This window comes from Furipterus horrens, unplaced genomic scaffold (genome assembly GCF_987537825.1).
Source record: "Furipterus horrens unplaced genomic scaffold, mFurHor1.1.pri manual_scaffold_10, whole genome shotgun sequence".
Taxonomy (NCBI): Eukaryota; Metazoa; Chordata; class Mammalia; order Chiroptera; family Furipteridae; genus Furipterus; species Furipterus horrens.
In genome coordinates this window covers 37992487-38005054 of record NW_028327180.1, presented here as the reverse complement: position 1 = coordinate 38005054, position 12568 = coordinate 37992487, and the positions used below count along the sequence as shown (strand labels likewise).

Sequence of the window (12568 nt, the reverse complement as noted above, 5' to 3'; positions counted from 1 at the left end):
CAGGGCCCTGTGGATGTACTCCACACACTTCTATCAGCTGCCTCCTGGGGACAAGGCTTTATAATAATCTGTAGGGTTTACACAGCCCAGAAAAGTAGAGAGATGCTGTATTCCCACGGCTTCCCACCCCACCACATCTTGCTCCCCTTTTCCTAAAGTTAGGGTTACCATCCCTCACCCCGGGAGCATCTCCACCCCACATTTGGGCTGTCCTGGATCTTCCCAGCTAAGCCTTTGGATAGTGAGAACTGGCTTTTGTCTTGGCTGTGCCCTGGAGTTAAGAGGCCTCATCTTAGACCCTGTCCTTGAAGTGGAGATGGTGGTCCCCCCCTTGGGATTATTGCCACCTTCTTCCTATCCCCACACCTACTATTTCCCATTGCCCACCTCAGTATCCCTACCAACCAAATGCCCATAGTGAAAATACTGAGAAGCCCCAGCTTCCACCTGGGGCCTGGAGCATGGATGTGGCCCACACCTAGAAAGGAATGAGTCCTTATATTCCACATGTTCACTGACTTGGAATCTTGTCCCCACAGCGTCGAGAAGCCCGGAAGCAGGAGCAGGCCAACAACCCCTTCTACATAAAAAGTTCCCCATCCCCCCAAAAGGTAGGCCTACCCAGGATATCCTCCAGGGATATCCCACCAGCCCTGCAGGGACCCAGTCCATTCTTAGTTGGACCAGAAGCCATCACCTACAGGGCAGCAATGGGCTGCCTTCATAGATCCATGTGGCAGGACTGAGGGGGTTTCCAAACACTGGGGCCTGGGAGAAAGCCAGTCCCACACATGGTGCTAGAGGCCAGGCTACTCTGACCAAAAGGCAGAGAGGCTGCAGAGGTCGCACCTCTAGGCAGATAGAGACTTCACATGGGGGAATACTCTGCCTGGCAAGAACATTCTACATCTTGGTTTGGGGTGGTCCCCGCTGCCTTCATTGGTGGTACCCTTCACCCAGTGGACCCTCAATGGAGGGCGCTTTGGGCTTCCCACAGATGTTCTCCCCTTCTTGAGATTGCTGTGTCCCTTGGTGACTCTACTTGGCTTCCCGAGAGACCCACAGATCCTTCCCCACTGGGCACCTGTGTTATCTGCCTCTTTACATGTCTGCCATCTCACTGAGGTGTCTAATCTACTTTACTTTTTTTTTTTTTTTTTTTTTTTTTTTTGTTTTTTTAAAGTATATTTTATTGATTATGTTGTTACAGTAGTTCCAATTTTTTCCCCTTTACTCCCCTCCACCCAGTATCTCCCTCCCCCAGCATCCCCCCCCCAAGTCCGTACCCATGGTTCGTAAATCTACTTTACTTTTCTAACTTAGGAAAAAAAGGATTCAGAAGGGGGAAAGTTAATGGAAGTTTTGTGTCTTGACCTATACTTGTTCACGCTCTAGACTATCTCCCAGGAGGACCGAGGACCCTTTGCTTCCCTGTGTTGTCAGCACAACTTTCACTACGCACTGACCCCTTCTCAGGTTTCACCATCCATCCTGCCTAGTAATGTTTTGCTATTTGCTTCTGTAGCGGTACCAGGATGCACCTGGTGTGGAGCACATACCCGTGGTGCAGATCGACCTCTCAGTGCCCCTGAAGGTGCCAGGCAAGTGTCTGCAGTTGAGGGACAGCAGGTGGCATAGGGACAGGGAGTGCCCTGATGGCAAGGGTGGCGGGAGACCTGGAGCCCGGTTCCTGACCATCATTCAGAAAGCTCTTGTCTAGGTGACGCAAGGGGCAGTGCCCACATGTCCCTTCATCCTCTAGTGCAGATGGAGTGTGGAGTGCTCTCCCCCTGAGCCTCAGGCTGCCTGCATGTGACTCTGGGGTCAGAGTCCAGTAGGGCTGAGTGCCGTGTCTGTGCCTGCAGGGCTGCCCACATCAGAGCAGTACGTGAAGCTGGAGGAGGAGCGGCGGCACCAGCAGAGGCTTGAGAAGGACAGGAGGAAGAAGAAGAGGAAGGAGAAGAAGGGCAAGCCACGGCGCCATAGTTCACTGCACACAGAGAGTGACGAGGACATTGCCCCAGCTCAGCAGGTGGACATCATCACTGAGGAGATGCCTGAGGTCAGTCTTTGCACCCGACACAGCTTCTTCCTGCCTCCATGTGACCCAGCTGATATAAGGGCCACATTTGAGCGGGGTTTGTCATTGTCACGCTCCCTGGTCTGGGAAGGCTGAAGGCCAGGGAATGTTACTATGTGAGTAGACATGTGTCATCTCTCTCCCTTCCCCAGCCTGCACTTGCACTCTGTTTCTTGTGGCCTGGAGGTGCTGGCACATCCTGACCTTTCAAGCCGATCAGACATACTCACGCGTGTGGGCCTCGGCATTCATTTCTGAGAAAGGGGTTGGGGTTTCCTGTTAGGCTTGAGCCCAGGTCTGACAGGCTGGGTGATTGGTGAACTGGATGCCGAGTCCCTTTCTTCCCTCAGAATGCTCTGCCCAGTGATGAGGACGACAAAGACCCCAATGACCCTTACAGAGCCCTGGACATCGACTTGGATAAGTGAGTCTGGGGCTGGGGCTGGGGCTGGGGCTGGGGCTGGGGCTGGGTAGCTGCCCTGCAGGGCTTGACTCAAGCCTAGGCTTTTCCTGGTGTTTTTGTGTCCTCACTGTTCCCCTCCATCCTTTTTAATTTTTATACAATGTGTGTGAACAAAAGGGGCAGCAGAGGACTCATCCTCCAGGCCTCATCACAGGCCATGAGTATGCCTGGTGGCAGGGGTCGATTGCGGGAGGACAGGTCTGGCTCCTCCTGTGATCTCCCCACTCTCTGGTACCCCCAGGCCCTTAGCTGACAGTGAGAAGCTGCCTGTCCAGAAACATAGAAATGCCGAAACCTCCAAGTCACCTGAGAAAGAAGACATACCTATCTTAGAAAAGAAAAGCAAGAAACCCAGAAAGAAAGAGAAGAAGCACAAAGAAAGAGACCGGGACAGAAGGAAGGAGAAGGAGCGGAAGGTGAGGCTCGACTGCAGATCTTGTCCTTCTTCCTTTCTCCCTCAAGTGCAGATGGGTGACAGAATGGGAAACAGGGCAGGCACCCCAGTTTTGGGTGGCACTGAGACTTGTCACAGCTTGTCATGATTGAGGGAAAAGTGAACTCTTGCCAGCCTTCATAGGTGGAACACCCAGACATTTTTGTGGTTGTATGTGTGTTTCTCTGTATGGCCCTGTGCCTGGTGGGGGCCACCCCACAGCCTCCACCCAGGATTTCTTGGGGCCTATCCTGCTGCTTTGGCCAAAGACCTGTCTTTCTGTGGTTTCAGAGCGAGGACTTAGATTTCTGGCTGTCCACCACACCACCACCTGCTGCTGCCCCAGCCCCATCCACGGTAAGGCCCTGACAGGCTCACTGTGCTTACTACACAAGATCCTCAGCTGGATGGGTGCATTTCATGGCCTTGGCAGAGCTGCCTCTCCAAGGAGTGCAGGGATACCCCCTCTAGATACCGAACATACCAGCCCTTTTCCCTCTATCATGCATCGGACCCTCCTGGCCACTCAGGCCCCAGTGGTGGACCCTCACACAGGCGAGCCAGATTTGGGTCAGCTCCCATGCCCCATGTCTTGCCCTGGCATTGGCCATAGCAATATGGGGGTGATTGGGTGTCTAGCCCTCAACACAGAGCCGAGCAGCAGCCTTGAGCAGTTGCTTTGTGAAAGTAGGTAAGGCCCAGCAGCTATGGGGTCTTGTGCAGACCCTAGTCAGTGCCAATTGGTCTCAGACCAGGCATCCTTTCTCATCTGTCAGCCACTTGCACTTCCTTGTGGCCACACACCTGCGTGCTTGGCAAAGCATCTGACGTGCAAAAGGAGGCCAGATGGAGGAGGCCCAGGGCTTGTCACTTTCAGGGTATCCCAGCATAAGGGCAGGTCAAGGCACAGGGGTGGAGAACACCCTGTTCCATGCCCTTGCTATATCCTTCCGCCCTCCCCCCGTCCCCCCCACTCCCTGAGCTGACACCACTGGGTTTCCTGCAGGAAGAGCCAAGGGTGAATGCAGTCATTATTGCTCCTGAGGAAGAGCACGAGGAACCCAAGAGACAGGAACAAGATGAGGAGGAGGAAGAGGAGGAGCGAGACCCTGAGAAGGTGAAGGTTCCTACCCAGTCATCCTCATGGGGATAGGCCATGCACCTACACTGAGGGCTGAGAGGGGAGAGCCCAGGTCCAGGGAGGAGGATGGTTACCTGCTGCCCAAATCCCTCCAGTGGGGGCTGTTGACCTGATAGTGGTCTCCTGTCACTGTCCTTATGATGACAGTTTTATTGTACCACAAAGCTCACCCTTTCATCTCTGCCCCCAAACAACCTGTTTTCATCAGTACTCACCACACATACACACTGTCCCCCCGCCCCCCCGACCCCGACAACCACGAATCTACCTCCTGTCTGTTCTGGGCATAAATGGAATCAATCACACACTGTGACCCGTCTGGCTTATCTCATGAACGTCATGTGTTCAAGGTCCATCCACGCTGTAGAGAGTGTCAGGGCTTCACTTCTTTTCATGGCTGAGTAATAACAGTCCTGTGTGTAGATGGATCACATTGTGTTTATCCTTTCACCTGCTGAAGTGTTTTTGGGTTGTTTCTGCTTCTTGGCTGTTGTGAATCCTGGCCATTGTGAATCCTGCTTCTGTGAACACTTGTGTGCAGGCTTCTTTGTGGACATAAGTTTTCACCTCTCAGGTGTGTTCTGAAAAGTTTCCTGTTTGCTGTGCCATCGTTCTTATTCCTTGTGTGTTTCTACCCAAGTCAGCAGCAACTGTCCGGCACTGAGTTCACAGGTTCCCCCCTCAGCCGCACTGGGCCATGTCCATTCCCCATGGGCCCTGGTGGATTGCTGACCCATCCACCCTAATGTGTGGCCCTTACCCGGATATACTCAGTTCCTGTGTCTTCAACCACAGGATGTGTGGGGAGGGCATCGCCAGAAAAGTTTGGGGTTGACCCTCACTTCTCTGGCTTCAGAAACCTTCCAAGCATAAGAAAAAGAAGCATAAGAAGGAGGAAAAACCCAAAGACAAGAAAAAATCCAAGAAGAAGCCTGCCGTGAATGATGGGGTAGAGGAGCCCCTGGAGAATGGTGCACTCATTGAGGAGCCTCTCCCGGTGAGGGGTGCTTCACTTGCCTCCCCTTGGCTGTGGTCTCCACACGGGAAGACTGAGGGCAGGCAGTGTAGCCTTAGGTGGTGGGCTGGTGGCCTTTGGGGCTTGACTGTAGGCTTCACAGGGAGGGTGTCTCTATCGCCTTGCTGGTGTCAGAAGCCTCTGGATGTAAACTTGTGTTGTCTGGGGGGCGCTACTTGGCAGCTCCACACAGGCCTTTTGTGAGTGGGAGCTCTGACTCTCTTGACAACCCAAAGCTAAATTGTTTTTCTTTGTTCCCAGCCCATGTCCAGCTACTGCCTCCTGGCTGAGAATTCCTACGTTAAAATGGTGAGCGATGCAGGTTTTGCAGAGGTGCTGGTGGGCAGCTTGGTGTCTCTTTGTATGGAGGGGGCTACTCCATAGGGTATGAGCAACTCTTGACTATGCATTCCTCCATGGCATCCTCTCTGGGAGAGAACCCCACACCACAATGACAGCAAGGCCTACCCACCATGGGCAAGGCAAGGGGCAGATGGGTTGGCAGACTGCATATTCTAGAAAAAGGACAGAAATAACTAAATACTGCAGAGAAAAGGAAGACAGGGTTTTCAAGGAAGACTAGGAAGCATTCATTTCTTCACACTTTTCAATGCATGTAAAATGGGTGTTGTGCTCCCTTGGGCCCCTGTGCTGGCACACAATGGGTCCCATGGGCTCCCACCATGACTGCTGACCCTGACCTTGTTCTGCAGACGTACGATATCCAGGGCAGCCTGCAGAAAGACAGCCAGGTCACCGTGTTTATTGTACTGGAGAACCAGAGCAGCAGCTTCCTGAAGAGCATGGAGCTCAACGTGCTGGACTCGCTTAACACAAAATTGGCCCGGCCAGAGGGCTCCTCTGTCCATGACGGTGTCCCCGTGCCTTTTCAGCTGCCCCCAGGTGAGTGGCAGCTGATGTCCAGGGCTCAACAGAGTCCAGGTGTTCCCTCCGACTTGAGGTCCTTCCTTTAGTCCTAGGGGTGCCCACGTACCTGCTTTCAGGGGGCTGGCTGGGCCTCTCCTGGGCCTGCTTCACACTGCTTCTCAGGCCAGCCTACCCCTCTCCCACTCTCTCCTCTCTCTCACCAGGCATCTCCAACGAAGCTCAATTTGTGTTCACCATTCAGAGCATCGTCATGGCCCAGAAACTCAAGGGGACCCTGTCCTTTATTGCTAAGGTATGCAGGGCCTAAAGGAGCAGAGGGGTCTGCAGTAACCCACCCCCCAACGTCACTCAGAGAATACCCAAAACCCAGGGCTGGGTGTCCAGAGAGTAAGTGAGGCCCTGGATGGGAGCCACTCGCAGAATACGTGGATGCAACTGAGCTCAAAGGCCCTACCCCATTGCCCAACCATCCTGATTCCAAGTTCAATGCTCAGCCCCCACTTCTCACTCATCATGCGCCCAAGCTCAAGGCCCAGACCCACTCCCCACTCCCCACTCACCCTGCTCCAGAGTGCTCAGGCCTTGTTCCCGCACCCCCCTCACCTTGTGCCCAAACTTGCAGGGCTAGCCCCCATACCTCCACTCACTGTGTACCCCAGCTCACTGTCCATCCCCTCCTCCCACTCACCCTGTACCCCTGCTCCCACAGAACGACGAGGGCTCCACCCATGAGAAGCTGGACTTCAAGTTGCACTTCAGCTGTACCTCATACTTGATCACAACTCCATGCTACAGGTGCACAATCCCGCCTGCCTACCCATTCCACTTTCACCACCTGGGTCCCATGGGGCAGCCATAGTGGGCCTCCCCTGCTTTACTGCTGTGTGAGGCTCTCTGTGCATCATTTGACCTAAGATGTGAGAGGGCACGAGTGTGGATGACCAGCTTGTAGGTGGTGCAGAAAGTCCAGCTTCTCTGCCATGATGGCAGCTCAGGCCAAGCAGCTCAAATAGCAGACATTGGTTCTCTCTCACAGCCTTGGGGGCTGGAATCCGAGGCCATGGTATTGGCAGGGCTGGTTTCTCCTGAGGCATCTGTCCCTGGCGTATAGACACTGTCTTCTCCATGTCCTCATATGGTGGTTCTGCGTGTCCCTCGGTCCCGATCTCCTTTTATTAGGACCCAGTTATGTTGGATCAGGGCTCATCCTAGTGACTTCATTTTACCTTAATCACTGCTTTAAAGACCCCTGTCTCCTAATACAGTCACATTCTGAGGTCCTTGGGTTCAGGGCTTCAACATAGGAATTTGGGGGGGTGGGTAGAGTTCAGCCCATGACATTTTATAAGACCCTTGAAGACCTCCCAAATTGCAGGCACACAGGATGAGTCCCACCCCTACAGCTGGGGACTTGTCTGCCTTGCTGCTGGGGAGCCTGCCTGTTGTCAGCCTCCCTGTCCTATGTCTTTCCCACAGCGACGCCTTTGCCAAGTTGCTGGAGTCTGGGGACCTAAGCATGAGTTCAGTCAAGGTTGATGGCATTAATATGTCCTTCCAGAACCTTCTGGCAAAGATCTGTTTTCACCACCATTTTTCTGGTAAGGGATTTGTTGGTACTGGTTGGCGACACAGCCATTACTCACAAATGGTTCTCTCTTTGGTCCCCTTGGGGCCACATGGGCCTCACCCCTGCCTTCTCTGTTGCAGTTGTGGAGCGAGTGGACTCCTGTGCCTCCCTGTACAGCCGATCCATCCAGGGCCACCACATCTGCCTCCTGGTGAAGAAGGTGAGCCGCATGAAGGCAGCCTTCTCACCCTTTGCCGCCATGTCCCTCACGCCACCATGTCTCCTCCCTCTAGTCCAGCGGTTCTCAACCTGTGGGTCGCGACCCCTTTGGGGGTTGAACGACCCTTTCACAGGGGTCACCTAAGACCATCGGAAAACACATATATAATTAATATTGTTTTTGTGATTAATCACTATGCTTTAGTTATGGTTGGGGGTCACCACAACATGAGGAACTGTATTAAAGGGTCGCGGGCATTAGGAAGGTTGAGAACCTCTGCTGTAGTCCTTGCAGATTCTCCTGTGTAACACACACCTGAGTTCAGTCTGTGAGTGCTCTTCTCAGGTCCGTGGAGGCCATGTTCAGGAGAACGATCAGCTCTGCATTTTCAGTCTGGTTTGGACACCAGGGCCTCATGACGTAAGGTGGGGAGCTATTCCCCGCTCTTGCATCTCCTGGAAGAGGTTGTGTGTAATTCATGTATTTCTTCCTTACGTGTTTTGCACAATCTACCAGGGAAACCATCCAGGCCTTGTGGTTTCTTTTTTGAGAGGTTTTTACCTGTGAGTTCACTTTCTTTAATAGTCATAGGATCCTCGATTTCTTTATTTCCCCTCAGGTGAAATAGTTTGTTTCACTGAAGTTACTGAATTAATTGATGTTGGCAGAGTCATTTGTGTTTCTCTTATTCTCAGGATATCTTAGCAGTCAGTAATTATAACCTTCATTCCTGATGTTAGTAGTTTGTGTCTTCTTTCATTTTTCTTGGTTATCCTAGAGTTTATCAATTTTATTGATTTTTTGAAAGATTAATATAAAAATTTCAGGTGGAATGTGGACCACCTTGTCAGTCCCTTGACCCTCCCTCTTGTGTGAGCAGTTGTATTGCACTTGGCAGACATTAAAGACGCATCACATCACATTACACTTTCTGTTTTCAATCCTCGACACATTTCAGAGAACTCTGGAGCAGAGTGTCTGTAGTGCTCTCCCACATTTACCATTTCTGTTGTGATATTCCTAACGTTCACATCTTCTGACTCAGTCCCTTCTGTCTGAAGAACTTTACTTAGCAATTCTTTTAGGACAGATCTGTTGGCTACAGATTCTCTCAGTTGTCCTTCATCTGATTATTATTTATTTCATCGTTCCTCGGCGCTACTTTTGCTGCATTTATGATTCTGGCTTTGGTAGTCTTTTCTCTTAGTACGGTGCTCCTTGATTTACGTGGGTTACATCCTGAAAAACCCACCATAAATCAAAAATGCATCTGATACACCTAACCTACCCGAACATTAGAACTTCGCCCAGCCTGCCTTAAAGGTGCACAGAACACAAGACCCAGAAGATACTGCAACCAACACAGCATACTGTGGAGTACATGTTGTTCACCATCGTGATCACCGGGATGACAGCAGCCCGGCATCACGAGAAAGGTTGTACTGCACATCACTAGCCTGGAAAAGATCCCAGTTCAAAATTCGGAGTTCAGTTTCTAATGAATACGAATTGCTTACGCAACGTCTTAAAGTCCAAAAATCGTAAGTCAGAGGCCGGCTGTACTTTAAAAATATACCATTTCCACTTGGTATCAATGGTTTCTAATGAGAAGTCCACACTCTTCGGCACCTTTATTTATCCTTCATGTAAGGAGTGCAATTTTCTCTCTGGCTGTTTTCCAGGTTTTTCTTTGTCTCCAGTTTCCAGCAGTTTATGTTGTTTCTGGACATTGACATCTTTGGGTTTATCTGTTTAAAGTATGGTGAATTTGGTGAATCTTTGCATTTATTTCTTTTGTAAAATTTGGAGAGTTTCGGCTATTATTAACTACTCTTCCAGCACTGCATTCTTTATCGTCTCCCAGGAGCCTGAAGACCTAAACCCAGACCTTTTCTGTTGCTGTTCCTCAAGTCTCTGAGGCCCTGCCCACCCCATGCCACTGAGCCTCTTGTGCTGTCTGCTCAGACTAGAGGAATATTTCTAGTAGCCTACTGTCAAATTCACTGACTTCTTTCCATTAGGTTTTTCTTTATAGCTTCCATTTCGTTGCTAAGATGATCTGTTTTCTCTTTGTTTCAAAAACATGTGGGAGATTTTCATAACAGCTGCTTCACTGCCTCTGTCAGATCAGTCTGACATCTGCCTCATCTCTGCATGGGTTTTTATTGTCTTTCCCAGAAGCTGAGGTGCCCTGGCCTTTGTATGCTGAGTAACTTCGGACTGTATCCTGGACATTTTGAATATGCTGAGACTCTGGGCCTTGTTTAAGTCATGGGAAGAATGTTAATTAATAGGCTCCAGCTGCAGGACTCCCAGTTCCAATGTCCATCAGTTTTCACAGCCTTTGTTCTCCACAGCATGGAGCTGCCTCGCATGCCCCATGTGTGGAGCCAGGACTGGGCAGTTCTCTGTGTCCTCAGCATCTGGTACACTGCTTCATGAGGGCAAGGGCCCTGGTACACAGCTCCAGGCAGACCCTTGGTTCATGAACAATTCTTAAGGTCACTTTCCCAGAACTCCTCCCCAGAATCATTCATATTCTAGGTGCTCTTCCTGAGGTTCCCAGCCATGAAGTAATCACCCCACTCTGTCAAAGTCTTCCCAGCCACTTCTGATTCCAGTTATGGGCCCCAGCCACCACTGCTGGCCTCAGTCCAGGTTCCATTTTGCCATCTATCTGGGACCCCTCCTTTGCTCTGATTTTGAAAGCACCCACACATCAGAAAATCAAAAGTAAAATACGTATGTAGTTGTAAATCAAGATTTTCTTGTAGTTTTCAACACACTGAGTGGCATTTTCCCTTTTTTAGGGTGAGAAGTCTGTATCAGTAGATGGGAAGTGCAGCGATGCCACTCTGCTCAGCAACCTGCTGGAGGAGGTGAAGGCAACGCTGGCAAAGTGCTAAGTGTCATCACTGAGGCCACCACAGAGAGGACATGAAAGAGAGATGGATTCCAAGTGCTAGTTTCTCCTCTGTCGCATGTATTTATCCAGCCCAGCATTAATTTAAGTCCACTGTTGTCACCAGTTAGACATTGAGGTCACATGTTCATTGATTTCTCTTGTTATCTTTTTTTACTTTGACTCTTCTCTCTTTTGAGAGAGACCCATTCCAGTCCTCAAACCATGAGTGACTCCTGTAGCCAGGGCCAACTGCACACAGCTGCAGGAGCTGCCCAAGGAGTGAGCGTGACCACCATCCAGGCCAGGACCTGGAGCCTGGATGATGGATGTTCAGTGGACAAGGCAGGGGTGTGTGTCCCGCTTCTGTGAAGTCATCCAGTCCCCTGCCCAGTGGTACCTGGAGGGTGAGAAATGGGCTGGCTGCTCACCACAGTAACATTCCCCTTTATCCTTCACAGCCACAATCAGTTCTCTCTCCCTAGGACACATACATGGTGGGAAAAGGATCATGCAGGCCACTGTCCATCGGATTCTGTGCCGCACTGCTATGCTTGTGTGCCAGGTGGAGAACGGTGGTGGACACTGAGGCTCGGGTTGGGGGTTACAACAATGGAGGGGATTCAGTCAGGACCCCTAACAGAATAGAGGCTGAAACTTGCTGGTTTTCATTGTTTTCTGTTCAGTAGACTATGTTGACGTTATTTGGAGTGAGTAGTGGAATACTACAATTCCAGGTCCCCTCTTCTCGTCACTGAAAACTCCACAGGGTTTGTCCTCACATCATGCCCACAGCTGCTAGGACGGCCCAGTCCTGAGTCCTATGGCCCCGGTGGTGAAGCACATGCGTCTTGGAGAGGCCGGGTCCCTTAATCCGCCTCATGGGCAGGGTAAGGGGACTCCAGCCCACCCCAGTGAGATTTTCCTCAGAGATGATCCTCAATGATGTTTTAATTTTCCTTTTGATGAAAACTGTCACTTTAGCATGTAATCTATTGCAGAATCCTGTGCAGTGATTCTAGAATCTCAAAATTGTATGATGCGTTATATAAGAATTTGCTATCAACATTCCTGTGTAAAGGAGAGATGTATCACGCTTCTGTCATGATTTTGTGTCAAGATGATCCAATAAACTTGCAAAATGCACATTTACCTGTTGGGTCTCCTGCCAGTGGCAGTGTACATCCTGGCCAGGGGCATTACACCACAGCCCAAGGTGGGGTGGTCACACAGCCAATGTCTCTGGATATCTGTGAGCTACTCGGGGTCAGATGGGGCTGTGGGGAAACCCTGTGGAGGTTGCAGCATGCTGGAAAGCCCTGTCCCCACCTGCCCATGTAGCATCCTCGTGTGAGGTGATGTGATCCCCACATGCCATCTAGATCCCTGGGCTCATAGAGTAATGGGGCCCCACAAGGTCCAACGACAACACACAGTGGCCATCACCCTCCCTTCCTCAGGAACTGCACCAGTAAGGGGGCTGAGTGGCAGGAACAGATGCTGGCAGGAAGGCCCTGCTGGTGTTGTGTTCATTTATCACATTTCCACTGCCTTTTTTGACCCTTCCAAGTGTGGGAGGGTGAGGAGTACAGGCATTCGGCAGCACTGCCTTCTACCACTGTCAGCCAGCAGGCTTTTCCACTGTTTTCAGTGAGAAAAAGTGGTTTGTGCAACACATCAACCCTTTGCCAGCCCCTTGGGCTAGAAAATGCAAAAGCTGAGGTGGCAGAAACAGCGATGACAGTGACCAGGATCCTGGTGATCAGCCAGCCCTGCTCCTAGCACGCACCCCTGTGAAAGGTGCTTGTTGAAGACACACCATGACTCCACTACTTGTCAGTCAACCCAAATGTCACCTG

At 51.1% G+C, this 12568-nt stretch overlaps 1 protein-coding gene across 1 annotated transcript in view; it reads left to right on the top strand.

Moving 5' to 3' along the window:
• The window catches only part of AP3D1 (adaptor related protein complex 3 subunit delta 1), a 42967-nt gene extending 31106 nt beyond the window's left edge, over positions 1 to 11861 (top strand). The window contains exons 18-32 of the mRNA XM_090289216.1: positions 540 to 611; positions 1526 to 1601; positions 1866 to 2062; positions 2431 to 2504; positions 2785 to 2959; positions 3268 to 3333; positions 3983 to 4093; positions 4974 to 5114; positions 5394 to 5441; positions 5846 to 6035; positions 6224 to 6312; positions 6730 to 6815; positions 7497 to 7618; positions 7728 to 7807; positions 10618 to 11861. Coding sequence (XP_090145342.1) covers positions 540 to 611; positions 1526 to 1601; positions 1866 to 2062; positions 2431 to 2504; positions 2785 to 2959; positions 3268 to 3333; positions 3983 to 4093; positions 4974 to 5114; positions 5394 to 5441; positions 5846 to 6035; positions 6224 to 6312; positions 6730 to 6815; positions 7497 to 7618; positions 7728 to 7807; positions 10618 to 10713 — 1623 coding nt within the window. The 3' untranslated portion in view covers positions 10714 to 11861. The remainder of the gene's footprint in view (positions 1 to 539; positions 612 to 1525; positions 1602 to 1865; positions 2063 to 2430; positions 2505 to 2784; positions 2960 to 3267; positions 3334 to 3982; positions 4094 to 4973; positions 5115 to 5393; positions 5442 to 5845; positions 6036 to 6223; positions 6313 to 6729; positions 6816 to 7496; positions 7619 to 7727; positions 7808 to 10617) is intronic.
• Positions 11862 to 12568: the final 707 nt, after the last annotated feature.